This window comes from Colletotrichum gloeosporioides (assembly GCF_011800055.1).
Source record: "Colletotrichum gloeosporioides strain Lc1 chromosome Unknown consensus_24, whole genome shotgun sequence".
In the NCBI taxonomy this organism is placed as follows: Eukaryota; Fungi; Ascomycota; class Sordariomycetes; order Glomerellales; family Glomerellaceae; genus Colletotrichum; species Colletotrichum gloeosporioides.
This window is the reverse complement of record NW_025544669.1, coordinates 36,542-52,395: the sequence shown is the minus strand read 5'-3', so window position 1 is coordinate 52,395 and position 15,854 is coordinate 36,542. Positions and strand designations below refer to the sequence as shown.

At 42.3% G+C, this 15,854-nt stretch overlaps 4 protein-coding genes across 4 annotated transcripts; 1 reads left to right on the top strand and 3 right to left on the bottom strand.

The window, feature by feature from the left end:
• Positions 1-5,809: 5,809 nt before the first annotated feature.
• Positions 5,810-8,551, bottom strand: GCG54_00012591 (AP-1 complex subunit gamma-1; the record flags this gene model as incomplete). Its single annotated transcript, XM_045412467.1, has 4 exons — positions 5,810-5,896; positions 5,947-8,047; positions 8,101-8,289; positions 8,355-8,551. 4 exons carry the CDS (start codon positions 8,549-8,551, stop codon positions 5,810-5,812), a joined length of 2,574 nt encoding a protein of 857 aa, XP_045267172.1.
• Positions 8,552-9,618: 1,067 nt separating this feature from the next.
• On the bottom strand, positions 9,619-10,290 carry GCG54_00012590 (Calmodulin; the record flags this gene model as incomplete). The annotated part of the gene is made up of 4 exons (XM_045412466.1): positions 9,619-9,662; positions 9,706-9,847; positions 9,897-9,967; positions 10,026-10,290. The coding sequence occupies 4 exons, from the start codon at positions 10,288-10,290 to the stop codon at positions 9,619-9,621; spliced, it is 522 nt and encodes a 173-aa protein (XP_045267171.1).
• A 1,663-nt stretch (positions 10,291-11,953) lies between these two features.
• Positions 11,954-13,146, top strand: GCG54_00012589 (t-SNARE affecting a late Golgi compartment protein 2; the record flags this gene model as incomplete). Its single annotated transcript, XM_045412465.1, has 3 exons — positions 11,954-11,976; positions 12,067-12,620; positions 12,674-13,146. 3 exons carry the CDS (start codon positions 11,954-11,956, stop codon positions 13,144-13,146), a joined length of 1,050 nt encoding a protein of 349 aa, XP_045267170.1.
• Positions 13,147-13,243: 97 nt separating this feature from the next.
• On the bottom strand, positions 13,244-15,313 carry GCG54_00012588 (uncharacterized protein; the record flags this gene model as incomplete). The annotated part of the gene is made up of 1 exon (XM_045412464.1): positions 13,244-15,313. One exon carries the CDS (start codon positions 15,311-15,313, stop codon positions 13,244-13,246), a length of 2,070 nt encoding a protein of 689 aa, XP_045267169.1.
• Positions 15,314-15,854: the final 541 nt, after the last annotated feature.

Below are 15,854 nucleotides of genomic sequence, written 5' to 3'. Positions count from 1 at the left end.
GATTATTACCTTTTATTATAATATAAGCCTATCTATAACCCTATACTATATAGGCATATATACTACGCCCCTAAATATACTTATACTTATACTAATAACTATAACTTACTATATAGCTTATATTTTAGTATTTATACCTCTTAGTAAGCTTTATAACTAGAGATATAATCTTAAATATTTATAACTAAATTTAGCTAGTAGAACTTCTTTTTAATTAGTTTAGTTATCTTATTAAACCCTATATAACTTACTCTATAGTTATTATAATATTAGTAAAGTATCTTAAGTTTAAGTAACTACTTTATAAGGATCTTAAGTCTTCCTTTATAGAATAAGATACTATCTATATCTATATAGAATCCTTCTACTTTATTAATTAGTTTATAAACTTTCTCTAGCTTATTTTAGTAGTATTTATCTTTAATTTATAGTCTTCTAATAAAAGCCTTTATTACTTTAGAAAGTTATTAAGTATATATTATTTTATCCTTTATAAGCCTCTTTATAATCTAATATAAGATATACTACTTTAAAATAATAACCTTAGCTTATTATAAGTCCTCTTAGGATATATTATCTTACTAAGTATTCCCTTATACTTCCTATACCTTTTAGCTATAAGTTATAATAGTTTAAGTTCTTATAGAATTATTAGTATACCTATATATATATAGCTAGTATAAAACTAAGATATCTCTACTCTTAAAACTAAAATATTATTAATAAGCTTTAATAATATTAATATATACTTTTTTAATCTCTAATTCTACTTTAAAACTAGTAATTTTTACTTATAGGTCTCTTAAGAGTTTACTAATAAAGTTTAAATTCTTTATAAGAGTTAGTAGTATATTATTATACTTTATCCCCCCCTCTATATAATTTAACTTCTTAGATAGCTTATTAGTAAAGTTAGTAACCTCTAGTTAATACTTTAGATTAAAGTTAAATATTAATAGTTTATATACTTAATAAGTAAACTTTTTCTAAAAGTCCTATACTAAAGTGTTAATTACTGCCTTAAAAGCTTAATAATTAGTTAAAACTATAAATTTAGTTAATATTCTCTAGAAGTAATATACTTACTAATTAAGACTTTTAATAATAATAAGGAGTTTTTATTAATTTATTACCTATTATTATTCTATATTTAAAAGCTTCTATAAGTAGTAAGTAACTAGTTACTATTAGCTATTAATTTTCTAGGAGAGTATATTAGAGATAGCTTTTATAAAGATATCTATCTTAACTCTTATTTTATATATTAGGTCTTAATACTAGAGAATAGTTATAAAGTAGAAAGTAACTTTAAGTTTATTAAAAGCTTTTTAAACTTCTTTTAGCTATTAAAACTCTATTAATTTCTTACTATTTTTATTACTTTTAAATAAAGATATTATAAAGGTTGTAATACCTAAATATTTTATAATAAATTTATAATAGAAATTATAAAATCTAAGAAATACTTAGATCTCTTAGTAGGATCTTAATAGCTTCTATTTAGTAATAACTTATATATATCTTAGGTCTATAGAGATACTATCTAGTAATATAATATATCTTAAGAACTTAATTTCCTACTAATAGAACTTATACTTATTAAGTTTTATATATAACTTAAACTTCTTTAAGTAGTAAAATATATAGAGAAGGTCTACTATATAATCCTCCTTTATCTCTAAGTATACTATAATATTATCTATATATACTATATAGTATATATTTAGAAGTCTAATAAGTACTTAGTATATATACACTTAAAATATTACTAGTATATTAATTAGTTTAAAAAGTATAACTATATACTTAAAATGCNCCTATATTATATATAAAATATAATCTTCTATTAATCCTCTAATTTAATTTAGATCTAATAGTATATATTTAATAAATTAATCTTTAAGATCTATTTTACTTTATAAAGCCTATCTAAAAACTTACTAATAAATAGTAATAAATATCTATTCTTAATTATAACTTTATTAAAGCTATAGTAATTTATATAAAGTTTTAAAGATCTATCTTTTTTTAAAATAAAGAGGATTAATACTTCTACTTTATTTATAGAGAATTAGATCTTCTTATTTACTCTATTCTTAGTAATATACTAATAAGGTTCTTTTAGTTATTACTTATTAAGAGAATAGATTAGTTTATATAGTAGTTTTTTACTTTCTTTTAGATTAATTAAGTAGTTTATTTTATTAAGAAGGTTTATTTCTTTTACTACTTATTTATTAATTACTCCTCTTTTAAACTTAAGTTCTTATAGTAGCTCTATCTTTTTATCTCTTTTATTTTCTTCTTCTTAAAACCTTTTAATTTTTATCTCTTTAGAACTAATATTATTTAAAATATATAAAATATATATTTTATAGCTATTTTTAATAATTTCCCTTATAAATACTAAAAGTTTAATAAGTATAATCCTATTATATTCCTATTGATTTATCTATATATTAATAATAATCTCCTTAAACTTTATAAAACCTTATAAAAGTAATAGATCTCTTATACTTTATAGTTAGGAAATCTTAGTAAAAATTCTATAGATCTTATAAAGGTAACTTTTAGAATTTATAAAGAAGAATATAAGTTTAAATATCTATTTTAAGGAGGCTATATAGTTATTAAATCCCTTAAATAGAGAGGTTATAATATTAGAGAACTTTAAACTTAAAGACTTAATAAGACTAAAACTAATAAGATTAATTTATAAATAACTATTTATATCTATAATAACTTCTTTTTTAATATACTCTTAAAAAATAATTACTCTACTCTTTATTATAATATTAATAAGTATTTTCTCTAGTTTTATAAGTAATATAAAAATACCTAAATTAAACCTCTAGTTTATTTATTTTCTNTAATAAGTTAAGCTTATTATTATATTATTCTTCTTCTTTAATCTAAATTATATTTATACTAACTTTCCTAATAAACTATTAATTTACTATTAGAGTAGTATTTATATCTCTTAGTTTCTTTAGTTTAAAGTNAGTTAATAGATTTATACCTCTTATTTCTATAGTTATAATAAATAATAAAATAATCTTTTTAGAATATATTATTTAATTATAACTAAGCTATTTACTTTTAGTTATCTTTCTATTAAGGTTTTTTATTAAAAAGCTAAAAAATACTTATACTCCTTATAATTATATAGTTATTCTTAATAGAGTCCTTTATTTCTAGTTAATACTTTAATTTAAGCTAACTTAAGTAATTATCCCTAAAAGGTTTTTTATAACTATCCTCTTATAACTTCTTACTAAAGTATTATTAATATAAATTTTAAAACTTCTTAGTCTTAGTAACTATATCTCTAGGTTTTTTTACTTCTACTCTCTACTACTATAATTCTCTATATATAGTAAATAAAAATCTAAAGAAATATATATAAACCTCTACTTTATTATTCTCTTAATCCTCTATATTTAAACTATAATATATTACTAATTACTTAGTAAAAAACTAAAGTAGTAATTAGTTTTCCTTCTATTTAATAGTATTAAGTTTCTCTTAATACTAAAACTCTTATATTTTTAAATTAATATACTATTAATAAATAAATATAGTATAATTAGTTTAAAAAACCTCTTCTATAAAACTCTTCTTATAGTAGTATTATTATATCTACTAAATATAGAAAAGCTTTATAAGAGACTATTTAATCTATTAATCTAATATATTTCTAAAGTATATTTAGTAACTATCCTCTATTACTTAGATCTAAAAATTAATCTATTTAATTATAATATCTTCTCTTAGAATCTTATAGTTATATATAAAAAGCTTATCTTATATTTTTATTACTACTTAATCTATAGAATACTTAATAAGTCTCTAGAGGAGGAGCTTTATTAATTCTTAATAACCCTCCTACTATTACTTTAATATTTAAATATAAATATCTTATTACTACTATAATAATAATTAGAATATACTTATCTCTTTACTACTACTTATATATTATTCTCTTTAGAGAGTATTTATATTATATTTATATAATAATTACTTTATTACTAAAGTATACTCTTAGTTATTTAAAATAGAATAGTTATAAAACTAGCTTTATAAACCTATATACCTAATCACTTTATTAATAAAGTTATTAATTATCTCTTTCTATTTAATTAGTATTATTTTTTAGCTAACTTAGTCTTAATATAAAGTTATAAGTACTTTAATAAAACCCTAAAGGGAATAACCTTATATTAAATATAAACTCCTATAGTTTATCTATATTAAAGTCTAATTACTAACTATTTAATAAGGTATTACCCCTTTTATAAAATATTTTAATTTATACTAATTACTTAAAATGAGGTAGAAGTTATAGAATTATAAAGTAATAAACTAAAGGCTTTAACTAAGAAAGGTTTAGAAATTATAGTAGGGGTTAATCTAATATATTAATTATAGCTTACTTCCTCTAAGTTCCTAAGAAGTAGAGATTTCACTATTAAAGTTAAAGTATTACTTAGCTAAGGTTTTGCTAAGTACTTACTAGTAACCTTACTTAGTAATCCTTATAATATCTTTCCACTTTATTATACCTATATATAAGTTAAGTAAAGCTACCTTAAATAACTTAATTTATAAAATTAAAGTAAATAAAATTAAAGGCTCTAAATATAGTAATTTCTTTATACTACTAAGAAGACTTTATTTAAATTTACCTAGAAGTATTTACTTAAAATAGCTAATAAGTATAATATATTAGAGTTATATAGTTTTAAAATTAATATAGAGATAGTTAAAGCTACTAATAATAATTCTAATACTTATAAATACTTTATAGACTTCTTTAAAATAGCTAAAGTAGCCTAAGGGGAATATTAGTAAATTAGGAAGGGCAAATATATATATTAAGAGTATAGCTAATAGTAGTAAGGCTCTTTATTAAGACTATATAGTAGGGTAGAAGACGTTATCTATTATAGTATAGATATCTAAATAGTAGAGGAGAGGAAGATAGGTATAGATTAAATATAGCGTAAGAAATAGAGGAGACTAATAGAGATAGAAGTAACTAGAGGAAGATAGTTAACTTAGCTTATTATAATAGTTAAAGTTAAGATATCTAAGTCTATAGTTATATAACCTAAAGGCTATTAGTAGAGGGTGAGGGGACTAGTCTAGCTTTTATAGTTAATACTAGTTAAATTTCACAATATAAGGCTAGTAGCCTATATATATTAATTATATATATTATATAGTTAAACTTAAAATTATAAGTTATAAGTAATATAGTATTTTATATAAGGCTTTATATTATTAAGTCTATTTATTTATTTTATATATAATATTTAAAAATATAAGTTATTATTATATATATTAATATTATTATAAAAATATTATATATTATATATTAATAATAACTAATATACTATATACTATTAATACAGTAATATATAATATAGTAGTAATATTAAGATTTCTAATATAATATACTATATATTTTAACTATATATAATATATAGTATTATAATACTATAAGAGGTAATACTCTATAAATAGAAAATATAGCCGCGCAGATATAGGAAAATTAAGCAGTCTAGTGCTTTATACCTTATATGCTTAAGTAATATAGGACGCCTATTAGGCTCAGTCCCTATAAAACTCCCTAAACGTTAAACCTAAACTACGAACCATCTTAATATGGTTTTGAGGTACCAGTACTAAGAACGCTGCACGACTTTTCATCCTTATAGATTCATCTATTTTGATCACGCTTGCCTTGCCATATTAAATACACAAGCCCAAGTCATCAATGCTCATTTGATCTTGGAAGGCCGCCGCCTCAAGATGGCTCGGTCCAGTTCACCTGGTCCATCACTTCTCCGGCTGATGGGTGCGCATAGCCAATTCTCAAGCGTAACCGCAGTGGCTGCATACAATTAGCTTTGTCTGTATCAATCGGCCATGAACTTGACTTACTCCCTTGGCCCCAGAGACAATCATTTTCTGGGTGGCCTCAGCACCCGGGCCGACTTCCGTACTGGAGATGCTCATGAGCTGCAGCTTCTGCGTCTTGGGAACAGCTGCTTGCAGTCCCACGTTTGACAAAGGACCAGCACCCGAGTTTCGGAACCGCGCAATGGCCTGGACAAGACCCTCGGCATTGCGCTGAACCTGGAAGCTGACGTTGAGCCCATTGTTGTCGTAGACTGGTAGACCTGCTGGCGCCTGCGGAGCAGCTTGCGGCTGGGGTGGAGGGGTTGCGGCAGCCATTGATGACATCAGGTCCATGTTTGAGCCGCCGCCTACGACGGGGGCAGGGGAGGCCGCTGGCTGAGCAGGGCCTGGAGAGAAAAGGTCCATTATCGACGCAACATTGGATTGTTGCGGCTGGGGAGAAGCGGAAGTAGGAGGTGACGATGTGCCGCCCAAAATGTCGGCAAGCAGATCGGTGTTGGAGGCACCGCCAGGAGCAGGTGTAGTTGTGGGGGGAGTGTCCATGAGATCGAATAGGAGATCCTGCTCAGTGGGTTTGACAACGCGGGATCTCCTGTTCGCAGCCTTTGCAGACTTTTTGGTCGTTGCGGGGCCCAACACGCGCGACTCCTCCTTGATCTGAGGAGGCGGCATCTTCTCCAAGACGCCGTTGCGGATCTGGTCATACGAAAAGAGGTTGCTGTACTCAACGGCTCTTTGCTGCACTTCGACGTCCAAACTCGTTTGGTGAATCTCCAACAGCTGGCGAACTCTTGCGATCTGCGTCGAGTCGGACAATCTCGTTGTGAGCTTGATGAGCGCCGTGACGATATACTCGGTCGATACCTGGGTGGCATAGTTGCTGTTCAAAATGGTTGAGAAGAGATCAATGATTTCATGCTCCTTCACCTCCTGCACGAGTTCCTCCTCCTCATACTGACCTCCTCTCAGCAGAGCGTCCCCGTACTCGCCAATGCACCATGCTCCGGCTTGCGTCAAACTCTCTTGAGTGATATCCTTCTTCAGATTCGTATAGAGCTTTTGAACCGCGTACGTCTGCAGTTCGGGCGCGGTGGCGACCAATCGGATGAAGGAGGACATGATGGGCTCCTTGACGTAGTTTCCGGCGAGAGTGAGTACTCGAAGCATAGTATCGACGTGCCAGCGCTTGTTGGGAGCAAACTTATCCGCAGCGATGCCTATTTGACTGGTCATTGTGGGCTTAAACTCGTTGTCGGCGACCTCGAGGAAGGCGAGCAGCTCCCGGATAAGAACTCGGACGTTGCTCTCGTTAATAAGGGTGAAGCTTAGCTCTAGAGCGCGCCTCCTGATGCTGATATCGGGGTCTCTCAAACACTCGAGAATCGTGTTGCGATGCCTCTGGACGGCATTCGGCTCGATGGCCACGACTTTGATGAGCGTATTCAGAGCGACGTAGCGGATGTTGTTATCGCGGTTGGACAAGAACTTGCCCAGGATGTTGACTCCAAGGACGCGTAAACCAGAGTCGGCCTCAATGTCCAGAATCGTGAGTACAGCCTCGTACAGGATAGAGTTCCCCACATTCTTTGATGAGTCCGTGTTCGTCGCAACCTGAGCCAGAATATCGTTGATTTGCTCGGTGACCTGCGCGTCTCCCATGGCTAGCACCCTCAGAAGGCGCAGAATCTTGACTTGAACGAAGGGGTCGGTGATGCCTGTCACGTCGTGTTCGGGGGCATAGCCGGATGTTGCCAACCCCTTCAGAGTCCTGACAAGGCCCGGCACGAAGGACTTGAACTTTTCGACAATCCCTTCCTCCCCACCTTCTTCCTCGTCGGCCTCGCACAAGCTAGTGACCAGAGTCAGACCGCAAAGCAAGACACCATGATTCCGGTCGGACAAGAGCTGGTGGGCCTTGTCGACGAAGTGCTCCTGGAGGTCGGGGACCTTCCGGCATATACGCATGGCGCAAAGGGCGGCTTTCCTCCGAATATAGGGGTTCGACGTGTTAATACAAGCCTCGACTTCGGCGAATAGATCTCTGGACATTTCGATAGATGCAATATTGCCGAGGGTGCAGAGGGCCAGGCCGACGACATATTGGTTCGAGTGGGAGAGGTCACTGCAGCGAGTTAGTTCACGACTGTATAGTCACCAAAGACATAACATGCATACTTTTTGAGCGAGTTTGTGACCAGTGTCAACACCTCCTGATTCTCGTCAAGTAGTAAACTGGTTGCCAAATGACCCAGGCGCTTATCTGCGAATCGCGGAGAGGCCAGCAGCTTCAGACACTCAATCTGACCGAAATGAGTCCGCTCGCCAAGGGTGAAGAGGTAGAGGAGCTTGGCGACATTGTTCCTTCTGTTACTCGACAGTCAGCTACGGTCCCGATGCCTTGGGTTGGGCGTCTCGGAGCGGATGCCCACCTCACGCTGTGATCGCCACTCTCTTCCCTGAAGCTTGCTCGAATAGAAGCGCTTTCCTTCTGGATGACAGCTCGTTCGTCGGCAATGGTCTTGGCGGCTCTAACGTTGCGGATGAATTGCTTCACTGTGGTATAATGCACGTCAGCTCGAGACCAGCGACATAGAGGGGCAGGGGCTACGCTCGTACAGGAGCTCATGTCGGGCAACAAGGGGCGGCCCGTGTAGGGCCTGGAACAGGCTGATCGTGCCTACGGGTGAAATGAACGAGGATGCAGGCTCGTCGGGAGCTCTCGTTTCGCGAGTCACCAGCGTCGAGATGTTGGAATGGTCGAGTTGCAGCAGACTTTCGATTGTCGACGAATAGACCAGATTGGCATGCCCAGGATGTCAGGTCCGGGCGGGCTCGACGGTGCACGTATCGGTGCTGGTGCCCGCAGGTACAGCAGGTCTCCAGCCTGGCACTGGCAGGTCCTAGCGTCACGTCAGTGGAGCCGATGTTAGAATGCGGCCCTATATGTCAGGCGCAAATTATTCCCGTGGCGGGTCGGTAAGCTTCAGGGGTTTTAGGGGCACTGTCGTAGGCCTATTCAGCAGGCACCTAAGCTGCGACTGTGCATTCGAGTCGTCCACAGTGTGGTCCAGTAGCTCCCGTCGTCGCTTGTTTCTTTCTTCTTAGCTTAGTTATGAGGGTCAAATCGAGGCAGTGCCTGCAGCCCTGCCAAGTCAGATCGTTCTGCCGTGTCAAGCACATTTGATTAGCTCTGCTGAAGAGGTTCTGGGCTGTGGTTCCCTTGCCCGACCATTGTTTGGGCACCTGACGATCGACAACGACTTCTCAACACCTGACATGCAACAACTTCACATACTGCTGGGTCCGCCTGGTGCTACTTGACTTTTGCATTCGTCGTCCTAGAGGAAACCTCTTCTAAGTGCAACCCCGGTCTCATCGAACCACGTCTTGTGTCTCTGTCTGTGGGGGGTGTGTATTCGTTATAAAAGAATCATGAGAGCAGGAACGGGACAGGCAAGCGTGCTGGTAACGAGACGTAATCATAGAGTCCTCCATCCGTCCGAATGTCAAAGTCGTCCTTCCGCTGGGTCTTTGAGCAAGGAAACTTGCGCCGTCGAGAAGGGATGCATTACTTTCCCCCCCTCCCCAACCAAACCAGACCCGAAGGCCTACCCACGTCTTTCCTCGCAAGAAACGAAACGTCACGTCGCCAGTGTTCTAGGCTTGGCGCCGCTGCTCGAACAACCTGACGCCTTACTTCTGCATCATGAGCTGGACGAACTCGTTGTCTACACCGCCTGTTAGTGCGCGTGACGCATAACAATCGTAGTCGACACTCACAGTCAATGCGTCCATCGCCGTCCTGATCGGCCTCGCGAATCATCTCGTCAACCTCGTCGTCGGTGAGCTTCTCACCAATGGAGGTCATGACGTGACGCAGTTCGGCGGCGGAGATGAAGCCGTTGTTGTCGCGGTCAAAGACCTAGTAGAGTCAACGTCGATCGCAGCGGAAAAGCACCGTCATAGCCAACCTTGAAAGCCTCGCGAATCTCCTCTTCGGAGTCGGTATCCTTCATCTTGCGGGCCATCATAGTCAGGAACTCTGGAGACCAGTCAGCGGGCCTGTGTTGTGTGGCGCAGAATTCCGCATGTCCACCTACCGGGAAAGTCGATGGTGCCGTTGTTGTCGGCGTCGACCTCGTTGATCATGTCCTGGAGCTCCGACTCGGAAGGGTTCTGGCCGAGAGAGCGCATGACGGTGCCCAGCTCCTTTGTAGTGATTTGGCCTGTCCAACTCTTTAGCCCGATTCTGCATGCCTCGACGGCAGCATCGAATGCCGCTGGTGTATCGACGGTCGCGAACGGCGTTCTCAGAAGCGCATCGAAGGGGGGGAGCAAAAGGGGTGAGGCACTGACCATCGCCATCCTTGTCCTTGGGTGGGTTAGCAAAGGCCACGACTGTTGCCAGGAGCAAATGGCGGCGAGATGAAGAAAGCGACTTACAAAGAGGGAGAAGGCCTCCTTGAACTCGGAGACTTGCTCTTCGGTGAGGGAGTCAGCCTAAATGAAGAGACGGCGTCAGCATGGGCGGAGGCGATGGGTATCAACAATCAACAATCAACAACCCCTCAGCCGCGGGGTTGGCTCCAGAAGATGGTGTGTCGATGCGGGACAGGGCGCAAAGTTGTAAAGCGACGTTACTGACCATGACGGATAGAGACTATGGGTTGCGGAATGGATATTTGGGAGTCTGAGGTGTCCGAATGTAATGGAGGCCGAGTTGCTGAAGCCGGAGGATATTCGCAAGAGTTGTTCTCAGGTCCTGGCCGGATTAGATGCTACTGGATGCCTTGGGGGTCGAGCTTTTCTTTAGTGTGCAGCTCGTGGGGAGGAATGGGGCGGAAGGGGGGAATGTGGTCGGGCGATAGGGGGGCCGCGGGCGTCGAAGGCTGGAAGCTGACAGGCTGGGCCGGCGTTTGGAGCATCAGGTGTTGAACCATGTCGACCAGGCTGCGCTTAAGCTGCCTTTCGAAGTCTCCAAGGCAGTCCCAGTCTTGTCCTCACTTACCTACCTAGGCCTTATGTAGGTGAGGCACCCTCGTTGAAGAGTTCCAGGTAAGGCACGGAGCCTCATGAGCTCTACAAACCTGGCGTAAGGTGCCCATGGTAGGTATTCATAGGTAGATACACCGTTCCGTAAGGTACCTGTGAATAAGACTGAACTTGTGTGTCCTTTGGGATGGACCCTTCGACAAATAATAAAGGGTGATGACTGCCAGGCGTGCCAGGTGTCACTGTATTCCAACATGGAACCCACAGCTTAATTTTCCAGGTACATTAATCACGATACAGGCTGACATAAGATGAGTTGACTCAAGGTGGAATTTTGGCAGCCAAGTTCCCACTGTAACTTGCACGCTGCCTGTTACTCATACCTCAATCTACTGCCAAAGGTAGCTTAGGTGAGCAGTCTCGCCAGCACAGACAGTCAGGAGCTGCCGGTCGGTCTACAGGCGCCTCAGTCCGTGGTTGCGGCATAGGTGCCTGCCTCTACCTGGAGGTGGCAGGCCTGACGCAATCTGTTCCACCATTAGATACCTGTCCAATTCCAACAATCCAATGTACCCAGGGTAAAATGTAGGTAATATTAATGCGACCACCTGTCGGCGAATCCCCGGTCTGGAGCACGAGCACCTCGAGATTCAAGAAGCTGTCTGTCACTTGCCGACCAGTCTGAGTTGGGTAACTTACAAACCACATACCTCCTGCGCATACCTGCGAAAAGTCATGCAAATCGAGTCTTAGAGCTGTACCTTGCCATTCCGGACAGCGCGCACACGTTCAGCCGCCCTTGACAACTCCCGTTGACATCTGTCCGCCCTTGCGTATTTGACAACCGACACCTATTACACTTTCGCGACTCGTCGGCACTCGTCGGCACTCGTCACGTTACGTCTTGCCCACGCCAATGGTGTCCTGTTCTCCCTCCACGACCCTCCGTTCATGACGACGACCCTGAGCAGCCCGCGCAGCGAGCGACAAAGGACCCCAGGCTGAGGAGTACTATCGCAGCTATCTGGCGTCCGCCATGTGGCGAGACCGCACGAACCTGTAAGCCTGCCGCCTGCGCTTCGCATCCCTCAAACGCACCTGCGAAGCTGCTCGTCCCGTCTCTCGCTGACACCCAGCCTCCCACTGCAGGTATATTTCCTATCGGCAAACGTATGCGCACCATCCTACGAAACGCTCCAAATACGGTGGTGCAGCCGGTGGGAATGGCTTCGGCGATGCCTTTGGAGGTAGCAGCTATGCTAGTGGGAGCGACGATACCCGCGGCCTCCTCTCGGCTGGCGCCTTCGAGGACGATGGCGATGCCGTCATAGAGATGGATCTCCTTCCACCCCGGTGGGCCGATGTATCCGATGAAATCACCGACCTGCTGGCCGACATAGCCACCAGGAGTCAGGCTCTTGAGCGCTTACACCAGAAGCATGTGCTACCCGGTTTCAATGACGAGGACACCAAGAAGGCGGAGGAAAGAGAGATTGAGACTCTCACGCAGCAAATCACCAAGGCTTTCCATGACTGCCATCGGTGCATTCAAAAGGTCGAACAGATGGTCAGGGAATCGAAACAGTCAGGTACCATTACCAGCGCCGAAGAGACGATGGCCAAGAACATACAGATATCATTGGCTTCTCGAGTCCAAGAAGCTAGCGCGCTATTCAGAAAGAAGCAGAGCGCATATCTGAAAAGTAAGTGTGAGCTCTGGCACATATCCCGTGACAGCCTATTGATAACAACGCAGAACTACGCGGGATGAGCGGCCTCGGGGGCGGCGTGGCCAGTGCGGATAGGGGGTCAACACCGCAGCCTTCAAGCTCCTACATGGACCCCTCAATGCTCGAGTCGGACGCGGACAGATCCTTTTCACAATCAACTCTCCAGGCTACACAGCAAAAGCTCCTCCAATCGAATGACACAGCCATCACTCAGCGCGAACGTGAGATTGAGGATATTGCACAGGGTATCATTGAGCTGGCCGACATCTTCCGCGACCTGCAGAACATGGTGATCGACCAGGGCACCATGCTGGACAGGATAGACTACAACGTCGAGCGCATGGCCACGGACGTAAAGGGAGCCGAGAAGGAGCTGGTCGTTGCCGCCGGATACCAGAAGAAGACGACAAAGCGGAAGATAATACTGTTGCTCTTGATCATCATTGCGGGCTTAATCATTTTGCTAGTGATTAAGCCCAAAAAGCATGGCGACGAGTAGGCACTGGGAACGACATGTGGTGAGATGAGAGACGAGGTGTAAATTAAATGTATGATTTTCTTCTAGACAAATGTTGAGCGAATCTGTATTCTCGTCCTCAATCGCGATGCGTCCTCCCGCGTCGCCTGTGGACGTCGTCCACAATCAGTCCTTCCAGGACACTGATTTCAGGCATTAAGCCCTGCCCTTTAGATTGACCGAGAGCTTCATTAATCTGTTTCGTTACAGTAGCCAGGTCGGGTAGTCTAACTGCTGCTTTCTTGCTTTGCGGACGAAGGAATTGAGCTAAGAGTCGGATGACTTCGCGTCGAATGGCAGACTCTTGCAACAGTACACCGCGCTTCTGCAGCTGGCCAAGTAGCCGGACACCCCGCAGAATAACCAGCTTGTCGTCTCCCACTGATGTCGAGGCCGACTCCTGCGAGACGGAGCGTTTGAAACCCCATCGGGCAATGGCTACTTGTAACTTCCGATTTTCAAAGATTTTGTGCAAAGGATGATAACCGTGTGTGACGGGCAGGTCTGCCGGGATGTGCAGCGTCCTCCTCGAGCCTATACCATTGCTCGGCGGGGCATCCGCAGGGTGCACACCCAGCAACCCGCCCGGCACCATGTGCCCATTTTGATATGCGTCGAGCAGACCGATACAGACGCCTTCTACGTCGTCGAAGCGTCCGAATTTCCCCAACCCGAAAAGCACTTTTTGCCAGTAGCGTCCAGGTACAGGCGCCCGCAGCAGCATCAGATGGTTCAAGTAGTCGATGGCGGTTCGCAAGATCTCCCACGTGACAGATGCTATGTGCGGATTCCAAGATAAGGGTTCCATAATGTTGGAATAGATATGCTCAATAGACGTCGCGGAGAGATCGATGTCCATGGAGCGCATGTCCCTCATAAGAGCAAGCGCGTGGCGGGCCTGGCCTTGTTGAAGACTTTGCTGCAGCAGGAGGTTTGACGTGGTATCGATTGACTCTTGAGTAACTGCGGGCTGTATGGCGAGCAGCAAGTGATACGTCCTCATATTTTCCGCATGGAGGGCTTCGTCGCGGATGCTTTCGAGTGTGGCCAGGTCGTCAAACACTTCCGGATGTATGTCGGTGTGTAGCAGCTCGTGGAGCAGCTCGTGCTGGGCGGTTTCTGCAAAATGTCTGACCGCCAGAGCGTAGGTCGAATGGCCGATGCCGATATTGACTTTGTGCAACTGTTCTATGCGACCCATGACTGCGTCGGGGGTGGGCTCGCGCAGGGCAATAGACTGCAATGACAAAGGCCCGATTTGGCGTACCCCGAGAGCGTGGACGGCGTGAATTGCGAAGTCTAGAGGTAGCCAGGAGCTTGCAAACCAGCGCGCGCCCAATGTATCGCTGTACCGCCTGCCCGTCGATCCATGGTCCACCTCGTGCGTGCCATCCATTACATCCAGCAGGGATTCACGCTGCATGCCCCAGCGCACCGGTAGACTCCCTTCCAGTACCAACTGTTCCTCCAACTTGAGAGGCGTGCCTGGGTAGTAACGAGTCAGAAATCTCAAGTAAGGCTCAGACTTGACCGTGTGATTTGGTACGTCGCCAAAAAGAAGGAACAGGCCGCGCCATTCCGCGCAGAGCTGGGAGAGCCCGCTCTCATACAGCAGTGGGACAACGTCGTCGTAGAGGCTGTGGTGGCAAGTCGAAACATACAGCGACTTCAAGGTCTGCTGCAAACCAGCCTCGGTGTTTGTAATGAATCGACAGAGCATGGTGCCGAAAGCTTCTGGGCCGGGATCGAAGTTCGGCATCAGGCGCATGTGCCATCGCATCGCTCTTCGGTATTGGCCGTTGCGGAGGCATTGAGAGACGATTGTTGGGTACAGAGACGGCCACCGGGCAGAGTGAGCCTCGAGCATCCACTCGGCATACGAGACGACGCGCTGGAGTTGGCTCTCATCATCCATGAAGACCTCCAGAATCATCGTCCAGAGGGGCTCTGCGTCTTCGCCGTCTGCGGCGCGCAATGCCTTCCGGCTTTGAAGGGCGTTCCATACGGCAAGCACGCCATCTTTGCCCTGCTCCCGCTTGGCGACGTTGAGCAGACCAAGCCACAGCGAAGCGTCAGTATCGTTGTCGATGGTGTCGATGAGGCTTAGGTCAACCCCACAGATATGCCCTTCACTTGCCGCCTGCCTCATCTGCCCTCTCTGCGTTTCCGACACTCGGGTGTCTGGGCATATCCCCAATGACAGCAAATGGTTCCGTGTTGTCGGCGAATCGGGTTTTGTGTTGAGGGTACGCTGTGCTGCAGGAAGCGAAATCCGCCGCGCGGAGTCGCACGTCATAGACTCTGAGACCGAAGGCTGAATACGACAACCAGATTTGCAAGGTCTGGTACATGCTGTCCTCGGTGGATTTGAGAACGTTCGCCGGGTTGCATCCAGTCCTTGATATCGATGGCACCGGCCGAGGCGTGCTCTATTCAAGTGACGGAGACATTGTAAGGCCAATTGCATTGCCCTGCGTAGTGAACAACCGGGACGCGAGTACGAAGAGACGCTGCATGAAGCATAGCAGCGGACAGGTTATGGGGGTGCAGGTTTCGGTGCTGGCCGCATCTCGGAGCTGGGTGGTCGACTGAAAGATTGAATCTTGGAGAAAACTAGTTTCTACCAGAATATTGCCAACCAGCTCCATCAGTAAACCGATTTGAGCTTCGTTCCATTCGTCGGCAAAGTG